The 13,821-nt window shown below is 42.3% G+C and overlaps 1 protein-coding gene across 4 annotated transcripts; it reads left to right on the top strand.

Moving 5' to 3' along the window:
• Nucleotides 1–3,811: 3,811 nt before the first annotated feature.
• ROPN1L (rhophilin associated tail protein 1 like) lies at nucleotides 3,812–13,362 on the top strand. Of its 4 annotated transcripts, none has more exons than XM_006018969.2 (6): nucleotides 3,812–3,951; nucleotides 5,440–5,598; nucleotides 6,468–6,591; nucleotides 6,732–6,893; nucleotides 9,923–10,098; nucleotides 13,200–13,362. In XM_006018969.2, exons 1-6 carry the CDS (start codon nucleotides 3,821–3,823, stop codon nucleotides 13,258–13,260), a joined length of 813 nt encoding a protein of 270 aa, XP_006019031.2. In that variant the 5' UTR covers nucleotides 3,812–3,820; the 3' UTR covers nucleotides 13,261–13,362. The 4 variants fall into 4 exon arrangements, with proteins under 4 accessions (XP_006019031.2, XP_014373133.2, XP_025054093.1 ...); XM_014517647.2 differs by having other exon boundaries at nucleotides 3,813–3,951; nucleotides 5,431–5,598; XM_025198308.1 differs by lacking the exon at nucleotides 3,812–3,951 and adding an exon at nucleotides 3,980–4,089 and having other exon boundaries at nucleotides 5,431–5,598.
• Nucleotides 13,363–13,821: the final 459 nt, after the last annotated feature.

Here is a 13,821-nt window from a genome sequence, read left to right as displayed (position 1 = left end):
GCCTCTCGCTGGAGTTTGAGCACGCTGTGCTCCGGCGGGGGGTGCCCGCCTTCGAGGCACTTTGGGCCCTTGAGGGAGCGCTGTGCCACGTGGAGGACGGCCGTCTCAAATACGCGCTCTGATGTCATGACCGGTCTGGGCGACCGGGCGGGCGCGGTGGCGGACTGTGGCTTCCGGCTTGTGCTGTGCCCTGGGCCCTCACCAGGCTGCTTTGTTTATTTTCTCGGGGTGAGAAGTTGAAGGTTTTTGTACGTGTACTATGGGACAGGGAAGGGTGGAATTGTTTGTTTCTCGAGGGCTATATATAGCATGTTAGATATGATGTGTATTACTGCGAAGGTGTTTGTCACGGGGTGATGTTCTGAATGTCCTGGAATGGTTTCTCTTTGGTGTGGTTTGATGGTTTTTTGCTTTCTGTACCTGATCTTTTGTGAAATAAAGTTGTTAAAAGTAAAAAAAAAGTCTTTCTTTCTTTCTTTCTTTCTTTCTTTCTTTTTATTTTAAGGTGCAAGGTAAGTTGGATTTTATTTTTAATGTCGTTACCTTACACTTGACAGTATTAATGGAAACTAAAAAACCCTACCTGGAATAAAACTTGTATTTGCAATAATTCTAGTAAACTCCGATGTCTGTGTTTATTCCATTGTGGGGACACTTGCTTTTAAAACAAAGTGTGTTTAAAAACAGGCAAGCACAAAAGCAGAAGAAACAAAGTGGGCATAGAGAAAGAAATGCATTATGAACAGAAGATGCTGCTTACCCAGGCCTCCCCAGAGGAATTGTATCCCACAGTACACTTCCTTAGTGGACTTGGTTGTCTTTCCAGTATGTTCGGTTGACCCAGCTGCTTGTGGAAGACATGCATCATCAAAAGAAACCTGGTCATGTATATGTACTCTAGCAATTTAGCAGTGGGTGCTGTCCACAAGTAGCCTCTTTTGGCGTAACTTCCTAGCACGAAGGCTGCCAAAGCCTGTTTACTGTTGCCACCGCTAAACTACGGTAGATTGTTTTTTTGGAGCAAGAGAAATTGTCTTTGTTTTCTTTATACCAGGTAGATTAGTTTGTCTGGTCTAAGATTTCATTCTAGTTTGAGAAACTGAAGCAGAAAGCAAACTCCCCTACTTGTAACAGCTTCTCCCCAGAAAGAATGTGCATGGCAAAACTAATACTGTACCTCTGAATAGGGTTCATTTCATCCATTAGAGTCCAAATAATATAAGTTGATACTGTCTACCAGGTATATGTAACATGCCAGAACCTGCTTTATATGTTTAGCTTTAATGAAAAGGTTGCCAAGTTAAATGTAAGAATGTTCCTACATCTTAAGTGTACCAAGGGGACTTCGTGATGGGGAGAAAGTGGAAGGGCTTAGGAACTGAAAACAAGACTGAAAGTTTGGTCTTGCAAGCCCAGGAGCCTGGGTACAGTGGCTTTTTTCAAACATAATAGGTATGTCTAAAACTGAGCAGAATAGTGATAATGTAAGAGTGTGTGCGCTGTATCCTAGAATAAAATTAAATGACCCTCTTCAGTGATTTGGGGATTGAAGTGGACTTCCATTACCATAATCTTCAGTGAGATGACTATATACTTGAAACAACATGCATTTTGTCAGTCTATGCAAATGTTTGGACTTGTGTGACCACAAACATTTTGTTTCAAAAGCATAAGGAATATGTTAAATTTAAAAAAACAATTTAAGTGGTAACATGACTGTGCAACTAAAATACATAACTTGAGCTCAGCTGCTCTTTGTATGACGTAACAGTTCTCTCCTACATAGTTGTATTCTGGGGGGGGTAGTTTTGTATCTTTACTTGCTGTCATTATTTAGATCCCTCTACCTTGATTTTTGCCTGACAGTCTCATGAGTTTAGGGTCTTAACCTTCTATACCCACTCCTGCCCACCCTGGTTCCCATTGTTTGTTGAGAGAGATGCAAGGTATCCAGGCACTTCCATGGCTGGAATCACTAGTCAGCTGGTGGCACACCCAGGCATGGGAACACCAGTCACCTGAGGAGGCTCTGAGCCACTGGCATGCTGGGCACCAAGCTTGCTACTTGTTGATGCAGGGGGATCCCAACAATAGGGTGCAATTTGGATCTGATCACACCTACTGCCCTGGAGGCATTGTGGTTTTAATAGAAAGTCTGTCAGTGGCCTTCCCCATAGGTAGAGACCTACTGAAATTGTGATTTCACGAAATCTGGCATTGCCTGTGAAATAGGGCAATGCCTACAAAATCCCTGGGGGGGAGGGGAGGGGAGGGGATACTGAAAAAAAGTTGGCTCCCAGAGGAGTGCCTTGGCCAGCTGGAGGCGTAGAGGGGGCCACAGTGCATCTGTGTAATGGCTGCTGGGCACTCTGTTGTTCCTGTGAAATGAGGGGGGCAGCTGCCCCAAAGTCAGTAGATCCCTGCTCGCAAGCAGTTTTGCGTGCCTAGGTGTTCCCATATCCCTTTCCCTGACAGACTACAATCCATACAAAATGAGGAATGAGTTAAATGAGATGACCCCCCTACCCTACCAAGTCGAACCTTGGCTGAAGGTTGAAATTAGGATGGTTCATTGTGGGTTGATTGAGATCATTTAAATCACAAAGCAGGAAACCTTGCTTTTAACTAATCTATTTTAATATTGTTTTAGCCTTGTACTCTTTCAGTTATTTTCCTAAGAGAAACTGGTTTTCACTGATTGGTATTATTTAATCCTTTATTTTTGCTATAGCTACACACTTATTTTAGGCACCAGTGCAGTTTAAAAATAAGTTTTATTCACACTTTTATAATCAAGTGAAAATTCAAACATCTATATACTATTTATACTTTTTCTTACTGCATATAGATGCAAATTAGAATTTAATCAAACACGCACACTTTTAAATTACTGCTTAAATGACATTAGATACAATAAAAGCATAAATTTAAAAAAAATCAAAAACTGATGGATATATTTAAGGAAGTATTAACTGTAGTTGGAACCTGGAACAGTTCAGTTCACTGTGTCCTTCAGTATTAAGTACATCCTCAAGCTGGGTTGTTTATAGATCAGAAGAGGGGGGGAAAAACAACCACCCTTCTTGCTTTTTCAACTAATTCTCAACTAATCTCTTAACCTTGACTAACTAAACTGAATTGGAGCAGCCTGGCTCCTTGCCTCTGACTGCAGCAGAGGGGCTGCTCGTCTGCCCTTCCAGCTGGTTCTCCTTGGCATTTGTTTCCAGAGGTCCTGTGAGGGTGTGCGTTGGCCCCCACCAACAAAATGTGTTGGCCCACTGCATCCTTTTGTACGTAGTTTCATACTTAGTAAAATGAAGTAAATTTAGTCTTTAACATACTGTATTTTCTTGCATCCATTTGGCACCCAAAAGGAGTTGGTGAATAATTGGGTTGCATAGTATAAGCAAGAAACTGGGTTCCCCACTAGGGCTGCTAACTCTCCATCTAGTCCAGGTTTCTGGATCGCCGGTGTCCCCGTGCTGCACTGCACCAGTGTGTCTCGTTACAGGTTATGGCAGGTGGGCTTCACAGCAGGAAGGCAAATGTGCAGCACCCTATACAGTGGTCCGGCGGGGTTTTAAAATGTAAAACTCTATTCAACACCTTATGTTTAGTTTAATGAATGCCCTATCATTTGTTTCTCAGCAGTCTCCTGGAGCCTTGCATGTATTTCCTGGAGCCTGCAGGGCTGGCACCCCACCTCTACACGGCGGTGAGGAACGCACCTGAGACTCCCCTCCCCGGCATCTCCTTGGGCTCCCGCAGGCACTGCGCATGGTGCAGGCGCAGCTGATTCTCCTGCCTCTTACTACTGCGCATGCGACAGGCGCGGGGAAGGGAGGTGTTGCCTGGAGACGGCGGACCACGCGTTGCCGCGGTAACCGAGGGGGCGGGGAGCGACGTGGCGCGCTGCCTCGCAGCAGCCGGCCCCGAGCTCAGCGCGCGGAGGTGAGAGACCCCCCACTCAGCCCCAGCCCACCCCTTCCCCTTCCCTCCCCGCGGGCGGCGCCTTCGGGCAGATGCGGGGTCCAGGCGCCTTGTCTAAGCGAGAAGCGAAAGCCCCGCCCTGCCCACGTGGCCCGTGACGTAAGAGGGCGGGGTGGGAGTGAGGGACGCTGGATGTCTGCGGGTGGGGCTGGGATAAGAAAGGTTGAGGAGTGCCACATAGGGCCGCATGCGGGTCCCTGGCGCGGTGCTCCTCACCCTTATGTGTGCCAGGACCCGTTTGGAAACACGGGTGGCCCGTCCTGAGCCAGTGCCCCTCGCTCCCGACCCGACCCGACCCGCTGCCCCCAGGCCCAGCCCCGCGGTGTGCCTAGCATGGGGGCCCCAAGCAGCCAACAGTCTGCATTTCAGGAGTTTCCTGCCAACTTCTGGATCAAGGCATTGCAAGAGAAGATCTAGCTCTTCCAGATGAGATTAGTGTGCTAGGCTCCAACCAGCTTGACTCTTGTTACAGGGGAGGTTGGGGATAATCTCCAGCACAGGGTTGACTTGATGATTGTGTAGGTAGAGATTTGTGGTAATTGGCTTATATTTATTTAATATAATTCCTCACTTACAAAATGAAGAAATTTTTAATGTAAAAGCCTCAGCATCCTTGCACTGATTGAGTGACATCTCAATTTCTATAGGTTGTCGCATGCATCAGCTAGACAGATATCTGCAAATACATACTTATGGTGTTAGATGGCCCTTTGTGGCTAACAGGGGAATTAATATTCTTGGATGTATAAACAGAAATACTGAGTGCTTCTGCTACCTGACCTGCACCTCTCATTTCTGAACTGTGGTGCGAGTCTAGAAAGACTTCACTCTAACTCGCATCGTTGTTGAACCAAACATGGTCTTTTGTTTTGTAATAAGAAATAAAGCAAAACTTTGTGGCGTAATCCATCTATTTTCATCATGATTCATGTAGCTTTGCAGTTCAAGATTGCCTGTTATTGAATTTAGTAGTTGATTTCATGTTAACTTATACAAAACTCATATACTAAAAGTTTTCCAGATTTGTAACTATTATTACGTTCTGTAATAAAGAAAAGTTTAAAAAAGAAATTCCTACAGCATAGACAGTGGGGGCAGAAGGATAATTACAGCCGGGAATTAGGAAGACAGAGAGGCTGTTCCTGATAAAAGGAGCTGCCAGCAATTCTAGATTCACCTTTATCTGATTTTATTCTGACCAAACTGGTGCTGGCCCAAAAATCTTGTTTTCTGCATCTTTCACCTCTCCCCCTCTCTCCATTCCCCCCAACAGTAAAGCAAAATCATTAAGATTCATTAACACTTACTTTCTGTTCTGCAACAGGGCCTCACAGTTAAAAAATGGATTTTTTAAAAGTACAATTGAGATGAGCGAAAACACTTAAAATCTAGAAGTTCTACAGTATAGAACCATCTATCTAGAAATTATCACATTTTCAGTTTTTTCAGGTTCTTGTTACTGGACCTGACAAGAATCATGCCTCTCCCAGAGACCATGTTTTGTGCCCAGCAGATTAAAATCCCACCTGAGCTCCCAGATATTTTGAAACAATTTACCAAAGCTGCTATAAGGACACAACCATGTGATGTTCTGCAGTGGTCATCTGGGTAAGTATAAAACTATCGTATTCATGTGGTACTATATGAATAAGTGCACAAAAGCATTGCTGCATCATGTGTTGTCCTAATTAAATTGACCGGCTGCTAATTACTTTGTGGCACATAAGCCTGTATATTGTGATGTGCTCTTAGGCCTCCTTTTTATACGTTACGTTTATGTTATGATTAATGTGCACCCAGAAGGCCCCAGAAAATAGAGATGAGCCATAAAAATGTTCCACATATAACAGAATATTTTTTGGCTTGTTTAAATGGTACCGTAACTTTAAGTAATGGCCAGGTCTGACAATTAGCTGACTGTTGGTCCTGGGGCCTAGACTGCACCAGGGTCTGGAACAGCCCCATTGCTGACAATCAATTAATTGTTGGCCCTGGCACTGGCTCTGGCTGGAGGAGAAATAGGGGAAGCTTGAATGGCTTCCCTCACTGGGGTCTTTAAACCCGATTCCGGGCAGTTCTTGCTGGGCTGCTGAGCATGGGAAATCAGAGATTTAAAGTCCCCAGCGGAGTAAACTCTTAAGACAACTGGCTTGTAGATGATTATGTGAATCAAGCTTAAGTCATATTGTCAGAGATGCATGAGGAAAGCTTACACATTGTGTTGCCAGCACACAAATAATATTCACAGATCATTCTCCAACCCCTCCGAGTGACACAGAACATTGCATGCACAATTAATGTACTCTAATAATTTACGGCAGTATCATAAATGCACTCTAAAACCTGACCAAGAGCTACCTGAAGCCAGTTTTACACTTTCGTGAGAAGCTAGTCATTAATATATTATTAAAAGCTTGTCTTATGTCATTTTAATTGTTTATAACCATTCAAATACTTTGATATTCCTGTTAATCTAGGTATTTCTCAGCTCTGTCGAAAGGAGAGCCCCTTCCTGTTAAGGACAGGGTTGAAATGCCAGTAGCAACTCAGAAAACGGACACTGGACTGACACCAGGGCTCCTTAAAGTTTTGCACAAGCAGGTACAAACGAACCCTTTTCAAATGAACTGTATTGTTGAGGGATGTCATTAGTATTTTCCATAGATGTGGGGTGTTATAATTATGCTTCCATGTTGTTTGTCCAGAGTTTCAATGGTGGTGTTGTGCTTTGTTTTTTAAAGCTTTCTCCAAAGGGCCACGTGAGCATGAAAGAACTAGAGAAAAAATGGAAACATCTCTGCTTGCCAGTGGAGCAGCTTAGAGCCCTTCTGCAACTGGACAGCTTTGGTGAAGAGGTGGAATGGATGAAAATTCTAGCACTTGGGTGCAGTGCGCTTGGTGGGGTATGTTAGGCATGCTGAAATCTTCCATATAAAATCAAACACTTATGGGCCCTGGCATAATTAAATGTTCAAAGGCCATGGAATAATTTTAGCAGACAGAATGTAGAGGTTGATATTATTGTGCTGCTCTAATAACTGTTTTTGGGCTAGAAGAGTGATGCCGCATATTTGTGCTGCTTTGTTTGCTCCAAGTTGGCCTGGGCTCTGGGGAGTGCAGCCAAGCAACAGGACGGGGAAGTGGATGCTGTTACTTCTAGTTAGTCTCTAAGGTGCCACTGTGTCCTGCCTTCATAACTCAGGGGTTAGAGCACTAGTATCAAGCCAGGGGTCTACCTGGTTTCAGATTAACTACTTATTGTTATGGTAGTCCAACTATAAGTGTTATTATTCTATTTGACTTTTAATTTTTTAAATAAAATGACATTGACTTGTTCTAATTCTGTAATATTTTAATGTCATCAATAATTTGGCATCTTTCAAGTACTTTATAATCTTACATATATACTACAGCTATTAAATTACTTCTCACATGACCATTATTTTATTATAGATTTTTTAAATATAAAATTAGTAATAAAATACATCATTACTAACAAGAAAATATAGCTGGGGTTCTTTTTAAATCAGTAAAACCATAGGTGTGATACCTGGCCTACCTGAGAGAAATCCTCTTCTCTCCCTAAGCAATCAGTGCTTAACTGAACACTTTTGTATTACTAGGAAAGAATGTTGACATCTTGTCTCTGATCTTCTCCCTTTACGGTTTAAAAAAAGAAAAGCATTACAGGGCCTTGTGAGCTAAACAACCTGTTCTACTCCACCTATTCTTTAAGGTATTGAGTGGCTGATTTCATTCTGGCAACGCATACTAAGAATCTTAGTTTATATTCCCTTATACCTCACAGCATAATAAAATAGCTAGCATATTAATTTCTTGTAGTCATTGCAGAGTAAATTGTAGTCATAGATAATGATGAACTGATACATGGGCTTATGGTTATCTAGCTTGCAAAAACTTGTCTTCAGTGTTTTTTATTACATACTTAGTGCACCTTTCACTTAGGCTACATGCAGGTGTTATGTGTCTGCTGGGAGAATTGCAGCTTTCATGGTAGAAAACCATAAGTGTGCAGCATTCGTAACCTCCATAGGTCATCTAGTTCAACCCTCTGCCTGAGGCAGGATCATCCCTATCCAAACCATCCTATTAAAATCCTGACACAACGTAAGACATGACACCTTAACCTACCAGTAGGTTGGATGCTTATGTTAATTACAGAAAGTTTGTTAACTGTTATTAGGAAACAATGGCATTTAAATTCTAAACAATTATAATGACTTTGTGTCACTATCAATGTTAGTTAAGTGTAAATGTGAAAGATATTCAAGATAGAATAGTTCTTTTCCTTGATTTTATCCCCAGACACCCAGGTCAGCTCGAACAGTTACCAAAAAAAAGCAGGAATAAAATACACAAAGCAGCTAGAAAAGACAAAGTCATTTTTTTAAGTCAAGTTAGATGTGGGTAATAGACAACCACTTCTTGGTGTTTGTATTTGGAGATACCTGCAGTCATAGCAGGGGGCAGGAGGGGAAGCAGTTTTTTTTCCATGCTGCTGGTTTGGGTTCTTCCCTCTGCACAGAGTAGCTTCTGCAGCCCCACAAAGCATAATGTGGAGAAGGGAAAGGAGGTTAGAAGATCTCAGGACAAGTGAGCAAGGCAAGAGGTGCCTGCTCATAAATGGAGCGTGTGTGTGTATATCTGGACTCCTGCAGGACTGAGGGTCAAGGAGCCCTCACTTCTGCCTTTGCTAACAGATTACACAACATGATAAAAAAAGATAGCCCATCACCTACAGAAGAGCATTTTTGACTTCATGGAATACTTGACAATTTTTTTTTACTGAAATCAAATACTAGATGTCATTTAACTATTTGATTGGCTGTTGAACCAGTTAAATGACCAACTTGCCAACCCTAGAGTTAATGATTCTTTGGGCAGGAATTTTGCCTGCAATCATTTTTATAATTTGGATATACAAATACCTGATGCATTTGAACTGACTACAAGAGATGAAGAAAGCTGTTGTTAGAACCAAAAGGCTCTACAGATTTAAAAATAGTGTAGGGGACCCAAAGAAATTCTGCAAGAGATCCTAATTTCCCCAACCTGATTTCTGCCTCATTCAGTGAAGTTTGTATAAGTGAAGACTACCAGGTATGTGTGAAAACAGATTTCCACAGAAGGAGGAGCTGTGTGGAACAGTGTTTTGCAGATTTTAACAACATTAATTTAAAGGGCCTTTTCCAAGATTGGAGATTGTTATTTTGGCAAAATGCTGTAAAAGTCGGCATTCACAGAAAATCAATCGTCACAGCAACACTGAGCTAAACAACATTTACTTTTTCAAACATATTGAAATTTGACTATCTTAGCCAATATGGTGCCATTTTCACTAGAATCAGATTCAGATAAATTAAAATATTATTTTCTCACATCTCACACCCCCAGATAAGACATGCACTTTGTTTTTGATAGAAAGTAGAGGGGAAAAGATTTTTCCAGAGTAATGGCCTAAAACTGGCTTTTTCATGGAGAGGCTGTGTTGGAAAATAGCTACTGCTTTTCTCTCAGCCAGCAGGCATCAAGGGCAGAATCCAGTGTTATCCCTTTCACAAATTGGCAGCAGTTTTTGGCTATTCAGCTAAAATGTGGTATGGTAGTAAGTATAGTAATAGCTCACAGCTTGAAATGAGATATGATATCTCTTTATGGTAATAAGATTGGTAAGAGAGGAAATTCCTTACATAATGGTATAGACAGGGCTTAGGCACTTAGACCATTTTCTAGTCTGAAATCAAATTAGAGGAGGTCACAGCAGTAAATAAAGTGTAGATGAAACATTTCCATTCATGCTATATTTCAGGAACCAGCAACTGGTTATGCTGTATTACAGAATAGTGAACAAAGGATTCTCATAATTCCTGGTGTTTTCTCTCTCTCTCCTTCTTGGTTGGAATCCTGCTAGTCCTTGCTGAGTTCTCTGAAGCATGCCTGTGAAATTCTAACAACTGATCCCGAAGGTGGACCTGCTCGCGTTCCATTTGATACGTTTTCATTTCTTTACATATACCTGGCTAGTATAGATGGAGAGATACCAGACAGCGAAGTTGACGCTTTCCTCGGCTCTATTAAAGGAAGTGTGTAAGTATCAATTCGGTTATTGGTCCACATAATATGGACAATATGTGGTACATAATGGCTTACAAACTTAATTTACTAATCTCTTTCTTCCATTCACTTTTACATAGTACTTGTTATCAGTGAGAATAATAAAATCTGATGTCAAGATTTAAAAAAATGTGTAAAGCTCTTTTCTATTAGTTTCGGTGTCAAACGTGTTTGTTTATTTGAGAATTTAGGGTTAGGTGGTTGATGGTGTCTGTTCCAGATAGGAATGGTGTATACAGCTTTGAAGCATCAGCACATCACTGATATTTTACACTTGCTGGTGTGATTTAGCAGATGTTGAACTTGAGTTGGGAAGGCATCATGTTCTACAGGACATCCCCATGTAAGGCCTGCTTACCAGTAGCAGCTGTCCATCATGTCTTCTTTGAGACTTGTTATGAAAATAACTGTTGTAAGTTTTCCTTACAAGATTACAGAAGTGGAGCATACTTGTGACCAGCTGTGCTGAATTTAGCAGGTTTTATCAGAGATTATTTGTTAGTGTGACCGACCAATGCATTATTTTTGCCAAAGCTAGCTTGCATCTGGTATCCGTGATTTTGGCAGAAGTTAGATTGTCCTGAAGGTGGGTTGTTTTTGCACATCCAGCATTTGAGATCAGGCCAAAACTAGCGATATTGTTGAATCCTTCAGTTTCTTTTGGCAGCAGTCATGATTGAGAGCCACAGGCAAAAAGTGTCCTTTCTCAGGAGTGGTGTTCAGTGTTTGTTTGCTTTCACTAAACGTAAAAGGCAAGAATGGTAACATCATCTCCCAACATTATTTGTCCAAAATCAGACTGGTATAGGAGTGAACATGTTTTAGTCTGTTAAGTTGCTGTTTCTGCTGCTCTAAAAAAGCATTTATCAATCTCTAATTCTTTCTAATGTTGGCCAAGGCTTTTTTCCTGTGAACACCCACGTGTCTCACTAATATTGTTTAAGGGACACGTATGTCATCTGGGTATATTTTAATGAATTAATCTTTATATTAGGATCGTTGAGTCTGACCCCCTGCCAGTGGCAGGAAAAAGTGCTAGTGTCATGTGACCCCAGCCAGGTGCTTGTTCAGTCTCCTCTTGAAGACCCCCAAGGTAGGGGAGAGCACCACCTCCTTTGGAAGCTCGTTCCAGGTTCTGGCAGCCCTAACCATGAAGAAGTTCTTCCTGATGTTCAACCAAAACCTACTCTCCATCAGCTTCTGACCATTGTTTCTGGTTATTCCAAGGGGTGCTCTAGTAAACAGCATCCCATATTCCCTGCTGCCCTCCCCCATGCTGAATTTATGTACTGCCACAAGATCCCCCCCCTCCTCAGCCTTCTCTTGAGGAGGCTGAAAAGGTCCAGGTCCCACAGCCTTTCCTCATAAGGCCTTCCCTGCAGGCCTCTAATCATATGAGTGGGGCCCTCCTTTGGACCCTCTCAAGGTTGTCCACATCTTTCCAGAATAGCAGCATCTAGAATTGGACATAGTACTCTAGCTGTGGCCTGACCAGTGCCACGTAGAGGGGGAGCTTCACCTCCCTGGACCTGTTCATGACGCACCTACTAAGCCATGACAAAGTGCGGTTAGATCTGCTAATTGCTTCATCACACGGACAACTCATATTTATCTTCGAGTTGACAATGACTCTGAGATCTCTTTCTTCCAGTGTGCTGCTAAGAAAGTCATCCCCCAGCCTGTAGGTGTGCTGGTGATTCCCTCTCCCTAGGTGCAGCACCTTGCACTTGTCCTTGTTGAACTGCATCCTATTGTTCTCTGCCTACTTCTCGAACCTGTTCAGGCCTGGCTGGATTTGGTTTCTTCCCATCAGTTTGTTTGCTTTGCCCCATAGTTTGGTGTCATCTGTGAACTTGAACAGAGTGCTTTCCATGTCGCTGATGAGGATATTGAACAGCACCAGCCCAAGGACTGAGCCTTGGAGGACCCCACTGCCTTGGCCTTTCTAATTTTCTCCCTGCAAAATGATGATTGTGGAGTCTCCTTCACTGGTGATGCCAGTCGTACTTCAGTGAATACTGGATATCACCTACTCTATAACAGATATAGTGTTAGGCCACTGTGGCTTTCTGAAACTGGTTTCACTTCTGAAATGTAATACTGCCTTTACCCTTTTTTTAGAAGGTTCTATATTGTTTGGTTTTATTTTCCCTGCTTTAAAAACCGTAAGTGAATTAGGTTCTGATTCCTTAAGGTGTTTACAGTTATCCTCTTGCTTAAGTAAGTGAGTAGTCTGTTGCATGGAACTGTGTAAGACTTTTGCAGCACTTGAAGTTAAAAGGTCTAAGACAAGGGTGTGAAATAAATGGCCCACAGGCCAGACCTGACCCATAGAACCAGCTGAGCCACCTGCCAGTAATCTGGTGGGCTACGTGAATTTCAGGTGCTTGGACAGTGGGGCATGGCCTGCTGCAAAATTCGGTACCCTGGACCTTGATAGATGTGGCCATCAGCAGCAGAGGGCAAGTGAGGGCCATACAGATATAGCCTTTGCTTGCCTCGCTGCTGTCTACCTCTGGACTGCGCTGCAACCCAATCCCCCTGGGCCAGATCCAGACTATGGGAGCTCCTCCCAGGCCAGATCTGTGGTGCTGACAGCAGCTGTAGTGGGTCTAAGTCTGCAGTCAGTGATGCCACTGCAGTCAGTGATGCCACTGACTGCAGACTCAGACCCACTACAGCTACTGCCAGCACCACAGATCTGGCCTGGGAGGAGCCCCCATGGTCTGGATCTGTCCCAGGGCCTAGTGTATGTTTGCCACTCCTATCCAAGAGATATGACAACTTATTTGGTTACAAGTCTTGAATTTTATATTTTCGATTATTTAAGACTTGGTTGATGAAAGTAATTGACACCAGAAAACTGTTTTTAAAATGTGCAACAAGGTCCAGCTGTATTGCCTGTGAAGGAAAATTGAATTGTGCTATAAAGGTAAAAATGTTCAAGGAAAAAGTCTTCAGAAGCAAATTTATGTTAGGGCAGGATAAGCAGCTAAATGTACTTTCAAAAAGGCTACGTACATGTGCAATTAAAAACATTATAATGAAAGGATATTTGTTTTCTTGTAATTTAGGGCGCGTAAAGAAGGTCTGGTTGGACTGGCAGATTTTTTCACTCCAACAAAGAAGTTATAAGCAAAAGATTACAAGAATTTACCAGAGAAGAAATAGCACCTATGCAGAGAAGAGCTATAATAAAGTGATACATTATATTAACACACACCTGAAAATACAGACTTTGCCTTACAAGTATATTATGTTCAGTGTGATTTTTTTTGTTGAAAATGCAATAAGAAATATGATTTGGGAGTTACTGACCTTTAATCTTAGCTATGACTGATTTCTTTAAGAAGAAACTTCTAAAAGAGAATGGGAATTTATGATTACAATTTTTTTCAAATAGATTTGTTTCTCACAGAGACATGGTGGTAATAATTGATAAAGAATCATTATTCAAAAAACCTATATTTAAAGAACCTCTAGGTTTTCCCTCACCCCTTGAGGGAACATCAGTTCTTTTTGTGTAGCAAAAGCAGTGGGGTGCCTCCAGTGGTGAGAAGGGCAGAACAGTGGTAGTAGTGCAGAGCAGATGAGGGTTCACTGCTGCTGGAGAGATGTCACCTCTTTTCCTTTTGCTACCAACATGTCTTGTGGCTAGAAAATTCTGGTTTTTAGCTATTTGTACCTGCTATCGAT

This window comes from Alligator sinensis, unplaced genomic scaffold, assembly GCF_000455745.1.
Source record: "Alligator sinensis unplaced genomic scaffold, ASM45574v1 scaffold428_1, whole genome shotgun sequence".
In the NCBI taxonomy this organism is placed as follows: domain Eukaryota; kingdom Metazoa; phylum Chordata; order Crocodylia; family Alligatoridae; genus Alligator; species Alligator sinensis.
Note: the sequence above shows the minus strand (reverse complement) of the source record. Positions and strands in the feature narration are given on the sequence as shown.